The following is an 18,529-nucleotide window of genomic DNA, read 5'->3' on the forward strand; positions in this document are numbered from 1 at the left end:
ACTGCAGGGTGCAAGGAGCCCAGCCTTGCAGGTTGGCCACCAGGCTGGCCCAGCACCCAGCACCCTCTCCCATCCTCCAAGACCTCCAGAGACAGGACTGGAAGGGCAGCTACCACATCTCCTGACAAGGGCTCTGAATAGTTCGCACTGCTGCTGGAGCCCCCAGTACTGACTGGCCAGAACAAGTCCTCCTGACGCCATGGTCACTCCTAAAGGAGGGCCCCACCCTGCTCCCAAGGCAGCAGCTATCAGGTGCAGCCCCAGTCAGGGAGGGAAGACCCCACTGAGCCCCTGCACAGGTTCCCCCAAGGCTGGGACCAGGTGTAGGCCAGCACAACCCCCATGTTGGGACCAGGGGAAGGGGGCCTATACTGGTGGTTGGGGTCCTATAGGCACTGGGAGGGGACTAGTGCTCACTTTCAGCTAGTTCACTTAGGAGGGGAGAGGCCAGGGCGGAGGGTGGTCAGTGGAACCCGGCAGCAGGACTGGAACCCCGGCCGTGGTCTTGGCGAGCCTCTGATGGGCCTTAGTTCCCATCTATAACATGGAGGTGATGCCTCTGTTGCATGGGTCAGTTATCGTGGGCACAAAGTAGGCACCTCATAAGGGTAACGACGACCACAAAAAGAAAAAGCACTGTCTCCCTGGCTCCCCCAGTTCAGGACGTGTGTTCCTGACTGACTCAGGACAGGTCCCAGAGGGCTGCGGGGTGACCCGCCAGCAGTGTGGAGCCAGCAGAACGTGCCCCTGCCCTTCCCCCCAGGATCACACCGAGAGGGGCTCACAAGACCAACTCTTTCAGACCACGCTTGTGTAAAAAGGCTTTTATTTTAATAAGTAAAAATGGCTAAGCTTCCAAAAGTTCTTAAATAGGATACAGAGAGAAGAAAACGTGAAGAGGCCAGTGGGCAAGGAGAGCACCTGGTGCCAGGCAGACAGGGGGCAACAGACTCCCCTGCCCGTGGCCTCCTCTGCCAGCCATAAATACAGCCCAGCCAAGGCCAGGAAGGGCCGTGCTCCACGCACACCAGGGAACACTATATACGCGCCCAGCTACGGGGGCCCCTCCTTGGAGGAAAGTGGCAGGCAGGGCAGACCCTCAGTGCCCACCAACCACCCCAGTTCCCATGGTTCCTGCGCCTTCCTGGAGGTTCCTCAGCCCACCCACGGAGGAAGGGGCTGCCCTGCCCTGCACACACACTCCTGCCCTCCCCACGAGGGCCCAGCTCTTTGATAAGCCCAGGCCTGCCAGAAGGAGTGGGCCATCCCTGCCCTTCCAGCCCACGCTATCTGCACCCAGAGAGCCACAGCCAGGAGACACTGTTTCCTTCTGAACATGTTTCTCCCCTCTGAGGAGAGACAGGGCAGAACAGGAGCCTCCACTCTTGCCTTCGCCTCCTGGGGTCCCAGCGCTGCAGCAGGAGCAGGCCAGCAAGTCCTCGGGACCCAGCTCCAGACCTGTCACGGTGGGCCCGTCCATCACACAGGCACCGGCCTAGACTTCCCTGCAGGTGGGGGAGGGGGGCTCATCAGCACTGGGATCGCCAGTTTCTCATCCATTCACCCTGGCCAGCGGCCCACGGCAGAAGCTGCCAAGAGCAGGAGGGAGCCCAGAAGAAGCACAGAGACAAGCAGGCAGCAGCAGGACAAACCCAGCCCTGAGCAGCTGAACTCCCCAGCACAGCCCTGTACCCCAAGGTGGGCAGGTGGGTGGCAGGCAGATAGCCCTGGGCCACTGGCCCCACACTCACCTAGAGACTCTGCAGCCCCAGCCGTCAGGCTGAAATCAAAGTGACAGGCATCTCACTGGTGGGCTGGCCTCAGGCCAGGACCCCACAGGACCCTGATGCCCCTGCCTCTTTGGACTTAAGGACTAGCCGGTCCCTTCTGTGAGTGGGGCCAAGCAGGTGGCTGGAGCCCAGCCAGCCCACCCTTGGAGAATCATCTGCCCCAGCAAGGAGGTTGGAGGGCTGGGCTCCTCCTTACACTACCCTCTCCAGGGACCTTAGATTTCCCATCTGTAAAATGGACACAGCACTGTCTGTGCTGAGTACTTCCTAGGGGCACAGGAGGTTGTGAAACAGGTTCTGGAGAAGTTATATACACTTTTTAAAAGGAAGAGAAGAAAAAGCCCATCCAAGTAAGGGCAGCCTGATTGCTCTGATTGTCCCATGGTGAAGACCCCCACCCCAGGCCCACTCCCTACAGGCTCACCTGAGGGCTGCAGCTTCCTCCGGATGGAGCCAGGGCGGCTACTGGTCCCAGAGCTGGGGGCTGAATGGGCACGTGCTGTGGGCTGTGGTGTCTGGCAAGCTGGCTCCCACTGTGAGCAGGGAAGGGAAGGTGGTGGGGGGCTGTGGCTGCCCTGGCTCCCCCACCCATGCTTCCCTCCATTCCCGTTCCCTAGCCGCCTGAAACTCAGTGTCCTCATCTGCAAAATGGGCCCGCCTCATGGAGTTATTGCAAGAATTAGAGAAAATATGTGTAAAAAGTTACTGCTGAGCACCTGCTGGGTGCAAGGCCTGCAAACCACACTCAACCAGCTGACCACCTCCCGCCCCAGCCACCACCACACACACACAGGTACATCTGAGGACAAGAATAATACTTGGACTAAAGAGGCTACTGGGTTTGGGTTCAAGTTCTGGCTCTGGGTCCCTCAGGTAGCTTCTCCTTCCCCAATACTCCAGGCTGTCCCTGCTCCCAGCCCTCCCTCCTACCCATGACCCAGAAGTCTCTGACCCAGTACCAGTTTAGGACAGGCCTGTGGCCATCCCTGTACCTCTAGATGCTCCTGGCTTGACCAGGACCCAAGCTCTGCCCGGCGTGACCCAGGACCCAGTTCCACAGAGCGCACCCTCTCAGCAAACTTGAGGGAATAGAGCGTCTCACTGGTGTTCTTCTCCACGGGGGACACCTAGGGGACATAAGAGCTCACTTTACACCCAAGCCTCCACAAACTGGAAGGGGCAGCATGGTCACCAGAGGGAGCTCACAGCCAGGCACAGAGCGCACCCTCTCAGCAAACTTGAGGGAATAGAGCGTCTCACTGGTGTTCTTCTCCACGGGGGACACCTAGGGGACATAAGAGCTCACTTCACACCCAAGCCTCCACAAACTGGAAGGGGCAGCATGGTCACCAGAGGGAGCTCACAGCCAGGGGACTCTAGGTTTCCTGGAGAATAGAGAAGCCAGAGGGTAATCAAAGTGGCAGAAATGGGGCTGGCCCGTGGCTCACTCAGGAGAGTGCGATGCTGATAACACCACAAAGTGGCAGAAATGGCACAGTCACAGGTATAGAGGAGGGGCTTGTGAGGTCTACAGGGAGCATGTGGCCAGGTCTGGGTAGGGGATCAGGGGGGCACATGTCACTGACTATGGAGCTGCTAAGACAAGGGTCCCTTCCCAGCAACGCCTGGGGTTCCTGGATCTCCGTGCTACCTCACCACCTAGGACCCTCACCTGTACCCACAGTCATAGGTATAGAGGAGGGGCTTGTGAGGTCTACAGGGAGCATGTGGCCAGGTCTGGGTAGGGGATCAGGGGGGCACATGTCACTGACTATGGAGCTACTAAGACAAGGGTCCCTTCCGAGCAACGCCTGGGGTTCCTGGATCTCCGTGCTACCTCACCACCTAGGACCCTCACCTGTACCACCATGAGGGTCTTGCTGTCACCACTAAGTGAGTCCTGCAGCAGGTAGGTGAGCTTGGAGTTGCGGAAGGGCACATGGCCCTGGCGGGAACGCAGAGCAGCAATGACATCCCCCAAGGCTGACAGTGACTTGTTGATGTGCTGCGCCTCCCGCAGGCGGTTGCCCTCGGCCCCTGACTTGCCCACGCGCTCTGAGCCAGCCAGGTCCACCAGGTTCAGCTTCCCTGCAGGGAGGGCACCAGGCAGATCAAGGCTGCCCCAGCAGGTACCCCAAGGGTCCTCAGGCCAGGCGCCTGTCACCTTCACTCACCCGTGGTGCGGAGGCCCGTGCTGCCGTCCACGCCGCGCACCGTCACAATGAGCAGGGCGTGCGAGCGGGAACTGTGCTCGTTCAGGTTGGTGAACTCGGTCGTGCGGTTGGTGTGGCCAAATTCAAACACCTGTGGGTGCGCAGGTGGGCAAGGTTTAGAGTGAAGTCTTCGGAATCATCCTGTCCCTCTGAGCACTCTGTGAGGGGTAGCGTCACTCTCTGTTTTAGATGAGGAAACTGAGGCCCAGAGAGGCGTGGGGACTTGCCTGAGGTTGCACACTCAGGACATGGCAGGAGCTGCAATCGCACCCGGTCTGACCCGCTCCAGAGCAGCTCTGCTTGGGGTTGGGAGTCCCCCAGCAGCCCCAGCCCCTTCCCCTGTGGCCCCACACCTTGTTGATGTCATCCACACTCCGCACTTGGAACTCGGTCAGCCCTGGCACGTAGAGCTGCCCACTGCCGTCTGGGCACAGCCGGATCTCCAGCTTCTCCTGAGGCTCTTTCCCCAGCAGGTCCCTGGAGGGGCAGGTGGGACAGTCATTCCCTCCTCCCACTTCCAGCCTCTGCTTGCCCTGCACCCGGCCCCCAGCCTGGAATGTTCCCTCAATCCATCACACCTTTAAGAAGCCTTCTCCAATCTTTGGGCTAAATCTGTCTCTCCTCCTCTAGCTCCTCTCCTGCACTCAGCTGAAGAGGTGGAGGCCTGACTGTCCCCCAGAAGTCCTGTGAGTGGTGCTGCACCTGCCTCTGCCCAATGCACTGGGCCCCTGTGGACCAGCCCCACCTCCTACTCTCACTTACCAGCACCTGGTACAGCCCACAGGGAGGGGAAAAGGCTCCTGGGTCTGGGCCTCCCAGGCAGGCTCAGAGAGCCCCTCCTACCCTTAGGAACACTCAACCCCCTGGGACTACCCAACTCCCCTGGGCTGAGTCAGGACTTATAGTCGGTCCCTAGACTCCCTCGAAATAACCCCACTTTCCATCCCTCAAGGCTCCAGCACTGCCCCTGAGGCCTGAGGCCTGGTCTCCATGCCCCAGGCCTCCCACCTGAGGGCCTCGTTGTAGATCTCTGCTGCGCTGACGGTGATGGTGTACTCCCAGTCGGATGCCTTCTCCTGCACCTCAGAGAACAGCAGCTGCAGGGCCCGCTGGTTGATGCCAGGGTTCTCAGGGGTCCCCTGGGGGTGGAAAGAGAGGCCACAGTGTGCCAGACCTCTCCCCTCACATGGCGTCTGTCACCCCCAACCCCCATGGGTATTCCTCACAGGCGAGCCACCCTGCCCGGAGCTCCCACCTGCATGCTGGCCTGTCCCCCATAATGCCTTCCACCAGCTACAAGCAACTTCACCTCCCTGGGCCTCAGTTTCCCCACTTTTACAATGGCATCACCTGCCAAGACTGCCCTGAGACTTAAAGAGGCCTAGGAGAAGGGCCTGATATGGGCGCCAGATGCCCACCTGGCCCTGCTGGGCCACCTGAGAGTGGGCACTGGAGATGAATTATTTCCCTGCCACTGCCCAGAGGGGGACTCAATGTCAGGGAGGCTATGAGCAGGGCTCTGTGGGTGGTAGAGGCTAGGCACAGGCAGAGCAGGAAAGTGCCCTGGGGCCAGATGGGCTGGCACGCCTTTCTAGAAGGAAATCTGGAGTCCCCATCTGGACCCTTGTGGAGGACCTCAGAAGTCTAGCCCTGGCTTCCCTCTGATGGCTCCTCCCACCACCCCTCCACTCCTGCCACAGGGGCCTGCTTGCCAGGGCTCAAGTGCAGCCGGCATGCTCCTAGCTCTTGGTCTCAGCCCTACGGTTCCCTCTGCCTGGAGTGCGCTCCCCAGACAGCTATGGCTGGCTCTGTCACCTCCGCCGGGGGTCTGCTCCAATGCCGCCTCCTTAGGGAGGTTTTCCCCGGAGCCCCCGCACCCCTGTGTCTCCTTCACTGTTAGTTCCTCATCTCTGGCTTTATCTTTCTCCCTGGCAGCTGACAGGGCGCATACGGACTAATTTTGTCTTCACTGCTGTCTCCCCCACTGCCAGATTGGCTCCGTGGGGGCAGACTCTTTCAGCCACAGCTGTGCCCAGTGCCTGGCACAGTGCCCAATACACCTCAGGCCGCAGCAGACAGGCTTGGAGGACACATGCTCCTGGTGGTCACCTCAACTCTAAGCAACCCTAGGACAGGGCTGAGACCCCAGTCCCTTCATCCTCCCCACCTTGCCTGGCCTGCCCCCCACTAACCAATCTTGCCAATCCCAGAATTGAGGGAATGGCAGTGTCCAGACTGGGAGAGAAGGCTGGCCGGTTAACGATCAGTTGATTAGAGAGCCATGTTATAACACTAAGGTCAAGGGTTTGGATCCCCATACTGGGCAGCCGCCAAAATAATAATAGTAATAATAATAAAATTTTAAAAACAGATTGGGGGAGAGAGGGCCGCCATGGCAGGCTCCCCAGAAGGTGCCTAATGGCCTGACCAGCAGGGCCTGTCCAGCCCTCTCATTCCCCTTGCCCTGACACCTCGACACCGGCCCGCCTCCCCTACCTGGGGAATTCCCCTCAAGAGCCAGGAAATACTGACAAACCAAGGGCACCCCCCTGGACCAGTTTTCCACTTCTATCTGCAGCCGAGATCCCACCTCAGCTCAGTGCCCTCTTCCCGGCCCATGCCACCTGCTCCTGCTCCCCGCCACAGCCCACGGAGGGGGCTGGCCATAGCAGGGGGATGAAACCCTGCCCTGGACCTAGGAGCCACAGGTAAGAGCTAGGCTCCCCACGACAGCCTTCCTGTGCCTGGTCTCTCCTGCTGCCCCGGGATCTCCTTGAGGGCCGAGACCCCATCTCATTCATCTGGGTATCCCCCTGGTCCAGCATGAGGCAGCCATAAGCAGGGAAAGCTCAGTGAATGCATGTGGGTGAAATGAAAGCCCTATCCTGAGAGACGACACTGGGGCCTGCCCTGGACTCTGACCCCAGGCTGAGATCCCTCTGATGACAGTGTGCTGCCCCTCCCCCAGTCCTGCTGGGACCATGGAAAGTGCTCTTGGGAAACGCGCCCCCTCTTCAGGCCTGGTGCCTCGGGACTAATACAGGCAACCACAGTCTCTGCTCCTGGGGTGGTTGTGAGGACCAAATGAGGCAAAATATGCACTGCAGAAAACCCTGAGACCAGTGAGGGGAGCCCCAGCAGCAGCAAGGGAGTGGTCTTCACCCTCTGAACCCCTGCCCCGTGGGCACCCACCTCCATGGTGTATGTCTTGCCGGCACCCGTTTGGCCATAGGCGAAGATGCAGACGTTGAAGCCGTCGATGCAGGAGGTGATCAGCGCCTGCACCTCCTGGAACACCTGGGAGGGACATGGGATGGAGGGTGGGGAGCTTCCACAGCCACTGGGACCAGGGCCCCGACCAGTTCCAAATCCAACCACCTCTCCTGACCACACTCTCCTTCAGCAATAACACAGCACATGTTACTGTGGTCAACTGGCTTGCTGATGGGATTCATGTCTAACAAGGCATTCTCGTTGGACATCCATGGGCAACCTGGCTGCCCAGACTGAAGGGAGGACAGGACAGGGAGTACTGCCTGCCAACTCCAGCATAGGGGCCAAGGAGCCCTCCTGCCCTCCAGGGGTGCTTGGCAAAGGAAGGCAGAGGCCGGCATGTGCCTGGCACCTCCTCTGGCTTGGGCCTGCCTGCCAGTGGACAGAGGATAGGGATAAGGGTGATGCCAGATATGGGAACAAAGGGGCCAGGCAAGACAGCCCTGGAAGGTTGGTCCTGGGCAGAGATGGCTGGCCCTGGGCAGGATGCTGAGACCACATGTTTCTCACACACTGAGGCTCAGCCCTGCGGGCAAGGGTGGTGGGGGTGTCCATAGGAAGACCCATGGGGCTGATACAGTAGGGTGCTCCTGGCTGGAGAGGCCTGCCTGGAGGCCAGCCAGGGCCAAGTAGCTGCACAGGGCTATAAGGGTAGGTGGGGCCATGTGGGCAGGTGGGAGTGGGAGGGTAGGAGGAGCCACGTAGGTGGGCAGGGCCATGTGCATGGGCGGGGCCACAGCCAAGCTGCTGCTGGGATGGGCTGTGCCTGGATCTCTCCTTCCTAGCTGAGGCTTCCCTCCTAGCAACTCCCACGCTCTCCTGGTCCCATGCTTCTCAATCCTGTCCCTGCACTCTTACACTTCTTTCTGTCTCATGCCATCTCCCTCTCTCCATTCCTCTCCCTTTCCCTGCCGATGCCCTCCCTGACACGGCCACACTCACATCCTGCTGTGAGGCCTGGGGGGAGAAGACTTTGTCCAGCTCGAAGGATACAGGTTTGCCCTTGTGCAGCAGGTGGATGATGGAGTCATCATCAGAATCAAAGGTCACAGCATTGGTTGCCTCAGGTCCTTCCCCATCCTCTTTGGTGACTGGCCGGACCCGAGCGATTACCCGGATGTTCCCTGGATTGATTAGGGATAGAGACATGGGCCCAAGCCAGGACAAGACCAAACTGCCTCCACTAGTGTCCTGAGCAGACTTGTGGCCCAGGAGTCCCCTGCCTTTTTAAGCAGATTCCCCCAGGGCAAGCTGTTATCAGTCATTCACACTATAGTATGAATTCACTTAGTACATTTTCTTCCTGAGCAGACCAGTTGAGGGTGGGAGCTTTGCCTTGGGGATGGGGAGGAAAGGTCAGTTGTGGAGCTCGGGCACTGCATCCAGTCTGGGTGAGACACCAATATGGACTTTCTCTTTATCTCATCTGTACATTGAGAGGCTTGTTCTATCATTGTACAATGGCACTGTGAATGCCAGGACAGGGCTTGGGAATCAGATGGGCAAAAAGGACCAGAGAGCAGGTGGACAACTGGCAGCACATCTAATGAGCACAGACAATGAGGCAGCCACAGGGGTGTTTGGTGGCATGAGCTGATCATGCCACCCCCCTTATTTCCAGTCCTTCAGTGGGATCCCCATGCTCCTAGAATGAAGAGAAAACGCCCCCCACAGCCAGCCCCACCTTCCCTCCCTCTTCACCTGTCCACTCCAGCTCACAGTCCAGGTCTCAGCTCTAGCTTTGCCAGCTCTCGGAAGGCCACCACACCCTTGTCTGTCCCATACCTAGGGACTCTCGGGGCCTGCCCAGCCCTGGTAATGGGGGCAATGTGAGGGTTCTCTAGGTGATTAGCAGTCACTATCCCTTCTCCCAGCTAAAGTGAGCACTGTGAGGGCAGTGTCTGTAAGGCCACAGCCATATCCTCAGTGTCTGGAATAGCACCTGGCACAGAGCAGGTGCTCCCTAGACTTCTGTACAGTGGATGCTGGTGTCTCAACCTTGACCGGGCCCTAGGTCAGAACAAGTGCCATTCCAGCCACCCACCACCCAGTGCTTCAATACCACACCCTTCAGCCACCAAGGGCCTGGGGAGCAACCTGTCATGGGAATTGATGGTGGGGGCTTCAGAGCTAGATACATCCAAGTTCAGATCCAAGGTGGAACATTTGCTAGCCACATGATTTTGAGCAAGTTCCCTGAATTCTCTGTGCTTCTGTTTCCTTATCTACAAAGACAGGATTGTAATAGCTCTTTAATGACAGGTCTCAGCTCCAAAGATGACTGCCAAGCCAGGTCAAGAACCTCTATACCAGCACCCATCCTCAGCCTGCATGACAGTCACCTTTCAGCCGCACGAGCTCGTTGTGGCACTTCTTGCGCAGTTGCAGCTCCCGACGGTACTTGCGCAGCAGCTCCTGGTTGCTGCTGTTGACCTCCTCGATGGCCTGGCCGATCTGGTGGTGGATGCACAAGCTGTCAGGGCCCAGCTCCTTCAGCCTGACAGGGTGCTCACCGTCTCCCAACCTGGGCTGGGCACTTGACAGGAGCTGTCACATGTCAGATTTTTCAATAACCCCTCTGGATAGGTACCATTCCCATTTTACAGCTGAAGAAACTGAACCCCAGAGAGGCCATGCCAGTAGTTCAAGGTTACCCTGCAAACAGTCAGGACTCAGGCTTCACTCCCCAGCACTACTGCTCGACTACAACATGATTCGGCTGGACTCAGATTTCGGTTCTACCCCTGAGGAGCTGAGTAGGCACTGAGATAATTGGCTCAACGTCTTTGAGCCTCAATTTTCTCATCTGTAAAATGGGGATAACACCATGATACTCATGAATCTATTAGATGGTAGGTAAAGATCTCCAAGTTCCATTTGATAGGGAGTAAAAAAGCAAGAGGCAAAACTACACATACAGGGCCGGCCCGGTGGCGCACTGCTACAGTGAGCCGCTTGGGAGTGCGGCGGCGCTCCCGCCGAGGGTTCGGATCCCACATACAGACCAGTTCCCGCTCACTGGCTGAGCGAGGTGCGGGAGCAACGCCAAGGGTTGCGATCCCGTTGCTGGTCCCGGTCTGGTACGGGCGTGACACTGAGGGTTGCGATCCGTTGCCGGACACGAAAAAAGACAAAAAAAAAAACCAAAAAACTACACATACAGAATGTTCCCCTTTCTTGGATAAAAGTGTATATACTCACATATATACACCAGGAGGCTTAATTGTGCTCAGAACACCCTGGGCAGAAATGCTGGGAGACACACCACCTTAGGGGAGTGGAGTAGGGTGGCCGAGAGGCCTTCCTTTTCACGTATGCTGTTCTGCAGGATTTGAATTTTCACCATGTACATGTATTATTGATATAATTTTTTTAAAGGAGAACTATTTTGGGCCGGCCCGGTGGCGCACTGGATAAGTGCGCCGCTTGGGAAGCGCGGCGGCGCTCCGGCCCAAGGGTTCGGATCCCACATACAGACCGGTTCCCGCTCACTGGCTGAGCGAGGCGCGGGGGCAACACTGAGGGTTGCGATCCCGTTGCCGGTCCCCGGTCCGGTACGGGAGCAACACTGAGGGTTGCGATCTGTTGCCGGACACGGAAAAAGACAAAAAGACTAAAAAAATAAAATAAATAAATAAATAAATAAAAATAAATAAAAAAATAAAGGAGAACTATTTTCTATTCCCAAAATATATTAGTCTGTGCAGAACTGTCACACAAATTCAAAGAGCCAATGGCTATAAAAGGTTCAGCATGTAGGAGGTATTTAAGAGACGTTGGCTCTTCTTATACTGTACAAGTACAGCTTTAAAAAATTAAATTAAATCTAACATGTATAAGGATATATGTATGGGATATATGTTTGATTTAAAGAATCATAGTAAGGGCCGGCCCATGACTCACTTGGGAGAGTGTGGTGCTGACACCACCAAGTCAAGGGTTAATATCCCCTTACCGGTCATCTTTAAAAAAAAAAAGAATCATAGTAAGACAAATACCCAAATACCTGCACCCAACCAGTCTATTATTAAACAGGGCCTGTGAAGGCAGCAGTGGGGGCAGGGGAGGGTAGCTGTTGTCTGGGGGTCTTGTCTGAGTTTTGGGAGAGAGCCCCTGGGTGGATGCTGTGTCTGCCCAAGGGCTCCAGGGCCTGTCTCCAGCCCCAGCCCCACCCCCACCCCACAGCCTGCACTCCCCACCCCAGCCCACCCACTCACCTCAGCCTTGACGCTCCTGAGGGCCTCCTGCAGTAGGAGGGGGAAGCCGCGCACCTGTCGCTTGAGCCCATTGTAGTCGTTGGTGAGGGTCCGCAGCGCTGGCTGCAGCGTCAACAGGTTGGTCCGGACACCTGTGGAGACATGAGGGGTGTGAGGTGGGTGGGTGTGAGGGGCTGTGGCATGGGGCAGCCAGGGCCCAGCCAGTTGACTCACCTGCCAGGTTCTCGTGCACGGCCTTCATCTCCACCTGGGCTCTGGCAAAGGCCTCCTCAATGGCCCGGTTCTTGTCCTCCTCCAATGACTGCATCTCCTCCAGCATCTGCCCGTGTGCCCGCTCCAGCTCTGACTCATACATGGCAATCTGGTGGCCAGGCCAGGAGAAGGCTCAGGGCCATGGGGCATGGGAGGGGGAAGGCAGGTACTAGGAAGGAAGCCCCGCCCCTCACCCCGCACACACGTGAACACATGAACACACACACGGAGTAGAGGTGGAATGGGTTTCGCTTTCTCTCCCCACAGGGCTGTGAGCTCTGTGCAGCTACTACCTCTCTGCATTAGCCCCAGCACCAACTCGGTCCTGGTACATAGAGGTACACAAGCCACATGCCCCCCAGGTGAGCATTTGTGTGATCATATCAAGAGGAGCAGCAGTGCCTACTGAGCACTGTGTGCTGGGCCTAGGTGAAGAGCCTCTGTGATCATGTCCCTGAGTGCCCACTGCGAAGTGGGTTCTGTGGCCAGGTCATGTCACAGATGAGAAAACAGAGAGTTAGACAAAACTTGCCCTTGGTCATATGGCCAGCGGGAGAGAAGTGAGTGGGCCCCAGGTCTGTCGGGTCCAAATGCTTAACTGCTGCACTGTGTGAAGGCCTGCCTCTGGCTTCCTCCTGGCATGCACCCCAATGGCCTGCGTACCTGTGCCCGGAGCTGTGCGGTCAGCTGATGTGAGCTCTGCAGCTGCTGCTCCATCTCCTTCAGCACCTGCCTCTGCATGGCTACCTGCTCCTGCAGGTGCTGGTTCCGGGCCTGGCACTCACTGAGGGCCTGCTTGGTCTTAGACGACTCCACCTCCACTGTCTTGATGATATACTACAAGGTAAGGGAGGGATGGGCACATGGAGCGGCGTGACCTCACTGGGGCCCTAAGACACAGCTGGCCATCGGAGGGGACCCTCAGGAACATCCCACTAAGAGCCTCCAGAAAAAACTAGAGGAGCCTTGAGGTCCTAGCATTCCAGAATGCTGCAGGGCCTCCTGGAATCTTCTCATCTTAATGACAGCCTACTGTGAGCCTGGCTGTGGCCCAGCATGGGCACAGAACCGACAAGAAGGGAAAAAGAGGGCGTGACCTCACTGGGGCCCTAAGACACAACTGGCTATTGGAGGGGACCCTCAGGAACATCCCACTAAGAGCCTCCAGAAAAAACTAGAGGAGCCTTGAGGTCCTAGCATTCCAGAATGCTGCAGGGCATCCTGGAATCTTCTCATCTTAATGAGAGCCTACTGTGAGCCTGGCTGTGGCCCAGCATGGGCACAGAACCGACAAGAAGGGAAAAAGACAAGGGCAGAATCTAGGGGCTACATCACATCTGTGCCAGGCATGCAGTGGGTGCCTCAGCACTGATCACTGCATCCCTTCTCTGTGCTGGCCCTGGACAGCAGGAAGGGAAAGGGCAAGACCGAGCGTGGAACTGGAATGATCTTTCAACCACTAACCCCTATTTATGCACCAAGACAAGCCTCCGTTCCATGCCGGTCCTGCCCTAGGTGCCAGAGGCCAAGGGCTGAGGCACATGTCAGGCTCACCCAGGGTGCTGCCCGCAGCCGCCTGACCTGTCGCTCACCTTGACGGGCGGTGACTGGGCCCGCAGGCTGGCGATGGTCTCGTGACTGTCACGCAGGCGCCGGCTGAGCCGCTCCTCCTCCTGTGCCTTCTCAGCCAGGCAGTCCTTGAGCCGCAGCTCCACCTCAGCCAGCCGGTCGGTCTTCTGCTGCACCTCCAGGTTCAGCTCTGACAGCATGCCTTTGTTCTCCGCCACCTCCAGCTGCAGCTGTGACAGCCTGTTGCGGAGCTGGGCGCTCTCCTGCAGATGGTTGGGAGGCACAAGGATGAGCGGGAGGCAGAAAGACGGGCAGGGGTCACTGTCAGGAACGGGGGTCACTGTTGGGAGCCAAGCCCTCCAGGCCCGGCTCACCTGGCTGTGCTCACAGCCTGGGCAGGGGGTGGCAGGCTTTGCCTGCAGCTCCTGCAGCTCCTGCAGCTCGGCCTCGCAGCGCCGCATCTCCTGCCTCAGTCGCTCATTCTCCACCATCAGCAGGTCCCGGTGCTTCTCCAAGTCAGTGCCCCCCTGCGGAGAGCCAGGGATAAGGGGACACATATGGCAAGGGCAGATGGGGAGTAAAAGGAAGAGGGGCAGGCAGAGAGAGTGCAGGGCATGGGAGAGAAGAGGAGAGGTGAGGGGAAAGAGGGAGAGAGGGAGGAAAAGAAAAGGAAAGGTGAGCAAGGGAGAGAGAAGAGAGAAGGAGAGAAATGGAGAGCAGGACAGAGGAGAGCAGGACAGCGAGAGGGGTGTAAAGCAGGACCTGCCTTCCCCCCACCCCTCATTCTATTTTCCTGAGTGTGAAAGTAACAAGAAAAAGCCGTTTTTATACACAGAGTTCACACTCCTGTTTTATGTCAGCTATGAATGAACCTCCCCCCAGGAGTCACATGGCCTCTGCGGGTACGAGCGGGTGGTGATGAGTACTCTGGCGCGTTTGTGAGACAGAGCGGTGATCTGCTCGGCCAGGATACAGCCCCTGCTTGGCTGGGACAGGAGGGCTCAGGGACATCTGCACAGGGCCAGGCCGGCCCCCCGACCCCACCAAAGGATGTCACTGTCGAGCCTCACCAGCTCCGATCGAAGTCGGCTCACTTCCTGGGCCTGGCTAATGAGTTTCTCCTTCAGATTTTCCACCTGCCGGCACAAAGCCAGGGACACGATGAGCCTTGGTCCACACCTCCAGCCCATGCCCAGGCCTCTTGCCGGGCACCAGGGAAGCCCACATGGCTTGTCAAGGCCCCCAGACCCTATGGCCTTATGCACCCAGCCCGGTGCTGACAGCTTTCAGCCCCTCTCCCACTGCAGGACCAGCTGGCCGGGCTATTCAGGGAAGTCTGGAGAACAAGTACAACCAAGGTAACCTCTGGTACCCACTCTGGGCCCACTCTGAAGCAGCTCACCAGGAGACTCAGGCAGCCGACCCTCAGGACCCCTCCCTGGCACAGGCCCCTTATTCAGGGAAGTCTGGAGAACAAGTACAACCAAGGTAACCTCTGGTACCCACTCTGGGCCCACTCTGGAGCAGCTCACCAGGAGACTCAGGCAGCCGACCCTCAGGACCCCTCCCTGGCACAGGCCCCTTCCGAGGGCCTGTACCTACCTTTGTATATATAATATTATGTTCTCTTTCTTTAAAAAAAAGCCCCCAAATTATATAAACTCCAAACCCTACAAACCCTACAAACCCAACATGTCCTTGCCCAGCTCCCAGAATTTTCCACTTTGAGTGGTTTCTGGCAAGTTGGCCTGTGGACAGGTCTGCCGGTGGCCAGGGAATGGACCGGGCCAGGCCAGGGCTGGACCACAATAGTCAGGCTCTGCTCTGCTGACCAGGGCAGGGAAGAAGTGGGTCATAGGATCCCCCACACCTCTGAGACAAAGGCCAGTGAAGCCAGCATTGTTTGCTTATGGTGGGGAGGGGTATTCTGAGACACAAGACCCAGCCGAGGGGCCGGGAAGCCCAAGCAGGCTGCCCAAGGCCTCCTGGTAGGCAAGCAGGTGACCCAAAGTCTGGGCCTGAGTAGGTCACCTCTGCTACCACCTCCACCAGCATGGTCCTTCCTGGCAATACACTGGGCCATGAACCAGGCAGGGAGACAAAGCAGTGCCCCTTCTCTGCCCACTACCAATACTTCCGTTCCATTCCTAATGGCCTGGTGTAAGGAGGGCTCATTTCTTTTGGACCTAGAGGAGGGAGTTAGGGATAGTTCACACAGGGCAGCCTCTCATTCCTTAGTCATGAAATTGGGAATAACCTGAATACCCTCCATTTGGGGACAGTTAGGTAAATGATGGTGTGTGTGTGTATGTGTGTGACTATTATGTAACCACTACAATTATGTTTATCAAGAGTTTTAAATGACATGGGGAAAGGCTGATCAGTATAGTAAGTCAAAGAAAAATCTGGAGAAAAAAATTGCGTGTACAATATAAAAAAGTGCAGGTCTCTGGGCTGTAGAATTATAGTAGACAAATTCTTTATGTTTTTCAGTAATTTTTAAGCCTTGAAGAATATGCACCCTCAACAGTGGGTCTACTTCCTTTTGAAAAGGCCAGGGACCCCATCCCACTTCCCTCCCCAGACAGGCTGCTGCCTCGGCACAGGGCTCAGGGCTCGGTGTGCTCTGACCTTCACTATCTCCAACGCTGCTGCCGGACACTCGACCCCAATATGGTGAGAGGGGATTTCCAGTGTTTGCTGGGGGTTGGGACGCCCACCTGCCACCTGCCTGCAGCCCAGGCTCCTGTTTCCTTCTTGCATCACAATGGGAACCTGGGTGCTCCCGGGCTCTGTCTGGAATCTCCGAGGGGCTCCCAGAAGGAGGTGGCTGTAATAGGGCAGGCTGGGGGTGTGGGGAGGGGGCAAGTTAAGGAAGGGGCTGTAAAAGACCCCTTTGGTCTTTAATGTCAGACATTAAGTCATCTCGGGGCTTGTCACAGACAGCAGGTGGCAGAGCAGGGGGAGGCAGTGAGACGCAACAGACGGACACTGCAGGGTGCCCGGGCCAAGGTGGCTGACAGTTGGTCAGGTACAAATTGCTAAACACTCCCTGGCTAGTGGTGACAGGGACCCAGAAGGCCAGCTCTATCTGAGGCCAGGAAAGAACAACTTGCTGCCCAGGAGAGGACCCTTGCCCTCCACCAGGAGGGGTCTGCTTCAGGAGGGCTTGGGGGAAGACACCAGTTTTCTCCTGGACTTGAGGGCAGAGCAGGCAGGTTTCTCAAAGTTCCAGAAAACAGGCAAGAAGTCAGAGACAAATGGAGCCACCTGGAGAAACCAGACAGGAGACAGGGCCTGGGGCAGTGAGAGCCGAGAGTGACCATGACCAGAGAGCAGGACCTTTGGCAAGGGAGACACGAAAGACCCTTCACACACACCACAGCTCTGAGCCAGCAATGGCTGTCTGGGTCTATAAGCCTCAGAGGGAGGGCCACAAGCTCCAGCATGGGACCAGCACACAGTAGGTGCTCAATAAATGATTGAAATAACAGCAAAGGGGCAGCATGCACAATCCTGAGCCAAAGAGCCAGGACAAAGGAGAAAGCAGGCTCCAGCCAGGCCCAGAGATGACCCCAGCGCAGCAAGGATGTCAACCCAGAGTTGAGGAGGGGACCAGGCTGGCTCATGCCACACCCCTCCCTGCCTACACTCCTCATCCGCCAGAGGAACTGAGTCATGGGCCTGGTGCAGGGGGCCTCAGCCCTGCCCTGCACAAGGGGAGAGGAGCTGTGGCCCCTCTGCTGACGTGACACAAACCCTCATTTATACAACACGGGCGGGAGTGGGCTCAGCAGAGGGTGGGGCTGGCCTGCAAGGTCTGTGTTTTCTCAGCTGTCTGCTCCTGAGAGGCCTCTTATCAAGGCAGACAACCTGCTGGTTACCTCCCAGCTTCCTACCAAGCCTGGCCAACGTGACCATCAGCTGTCTTCTGAGGAAAAGAGGGCTCTCCCAAAGGCAAGGCCGAAGTACTGCTGTGTGGGGAAGGCGCAAGGGCCTGGGACTCACAGGGCCTCAAGGAAAGCCCAGCAGCCAGCAGGGTGGCCCCAGGGAGCACCCCCTTTGGAGTCCCCCTCCCCATTCTGCCCTCAGCACATCTTCTTCCCAGGCAGCCAGATCCTGGCTATACGACCACCAACAACCTGTCCTGTCTGGCCCTGTCCACACTGCCCTGCCTCCACTGCCAAGTCTTCAAATCCAGGTCCTTCTGCAACTGAGGGGCAGTAATAGCCACTGAGAACATGGATTCTCAAGCCAGACATCACCTAGCCCAGTGGGCAACCTTGGACAAGTCTCTCAACTTCTCTGTGCTTCTCGATTTCCACATCTGTATAATGAGGCTACTTCATCAAAGTTGTCTTGGAGATTAAATGAGATGATACATGTGAACTGCTTAGAACAGGACCTAGCACATGACTGGAATGAAAGGTCTGGGAAGGCAGGGATGTTTGTCTGTTGTGGTTAGTGCTGTACTACCAGTGCTTAGAATAGTGCTTGGCACATAGTAGGTGCTCGGTAAATACACATAGGAAGAATGTTGAATGCAAGAGGCGTTTGTCTGTTGTGGTCAGCGCTGTACTACCAGTGCTTAGAACAGTGCTTGGCACATAGTAGGTGCTCGGTAAATACACATAGGAAGAATGTTGAATGCAAGAGGGCCCGGGCAGAGCAGGCTCTGTGGGGCAGGTGGGTAAGCAGAATGTGAGGTGGGGGGGTGGGGCCGGGGTGCACTGTAGGACACTCACTCCCACCAAAGGCGGGGGCTGCCACTCAACCCCAGGAAGTGGGTGCCATGTGGGAATGTTGGTCCAGATGTGCCACATCTTCCAATATTTTGACAAAAAGGAAGTCCAAATCTTCACTAAGATTTAAATGTTGGCAATTAATTTGAGTTTAAAAGCAGGCCAATAGAATTAATAAAAAAATTCAGCAAAGTTGCAGGATAGAAAATCAAAACAAAAACTCAGTTGTGTTTCTACAGCTAACAATGAGCAATCTTAAAAGGAAATTAAGAAAACAATTTCAGGGCCAGCCCATGGCTCACTCAGCAGAGTGCGGTGCTGATAACACCAAGGCCATGGGTTCGGATCCCACGTAGGGATGGCCGGTTAGCTCACTGGGTGAGCGTGGTGCTGACAACCCCAAGTCAAGGGTTAAGATCCCTTATGGTCATCTTTAAAAAAAAAAAAATCGTATAACTTCGTATAATGTATGC

The 18,529-nt window shown here is 56.9% G+C and overlaps 1 protein-coding gene across 3 annotated transcripts in view; it reads right to left on the reverse strand.

Annotated features, from left to right (window-relative positions):
• Positions 1-809: 809 nt before the first annotated feature.
• Positions 810-18,529, reverse strand: part of KIFC3 (kinesin family member C3) — a 38,775-nt gene continuing 21,055 nt past the window's right edge. For 2 of the 3 annotated variants that reach the window (XM_008574906.1, XM_008574899.1), the window contains 10 exons: positions 9,619-9,730; positions 8,219-8,400; positions 7,196-7,300; positions 5,012-5,142; positions 4,357-4,480; positions 3,965-4,094; positions 3,649-3,878; positions 2,783-2,917; positions 2,215-2,323; positions 810-1,505 (listed from right to left, as the gene is read on the reverse strand). In XM_008574906.1, coding sequence (XP_008573128.1) covers positions 1,480-1,505; positions 2,215-2,323; positions 2,783-2,917; positions 3,649-3,878; positions 3,965-4,094; positions 4,357-4,480; positions 5,012-5,142; positions 7,196-7,300; positions 8,219-8,400; positions 9,619-9,730 — 1,284 coding nt within the window. In that variant the 3' untranslated portion in view covers positions 810-1,479. Of the gene's footprint in view, positions 1,506-2,214; positions 2,324-2,782; positions 2,918-3,648; positions 3,879-3,964; positions 4,095-4,356; positions 4,481-5,011; positions 5,143-7,195; positions 7,301-8,218; positions 8,401-9,618; positions 9,731-11,493; positions 11,625-11,706; positions 11,855-12,408; positions 12,583-13,337; positions 13,578-13,688; positions 13,872-18,529 lie in introns of those variants that run through there. The other variant, XM_008574912.1, reaches the window with a different exon arrangement.

This window comes from Galeopterus variegatus, unplaced genomic scaffold (genome assembly GCF_000696425.1).
Source record: "Galeopterus variegatus unplaced genomic scaffold, G_variegatus-3.0.2 Scaffold58, whole genome shotgun sequence".
In the NCBI taxonomy this organism is placed as follows: domain Eukaryota; kingdom Metazoa; phylum Chordata; class Mammalia; order Dermoptera; family Cynocephalidae; genus Galeopterus; species Galeopterus variegatus.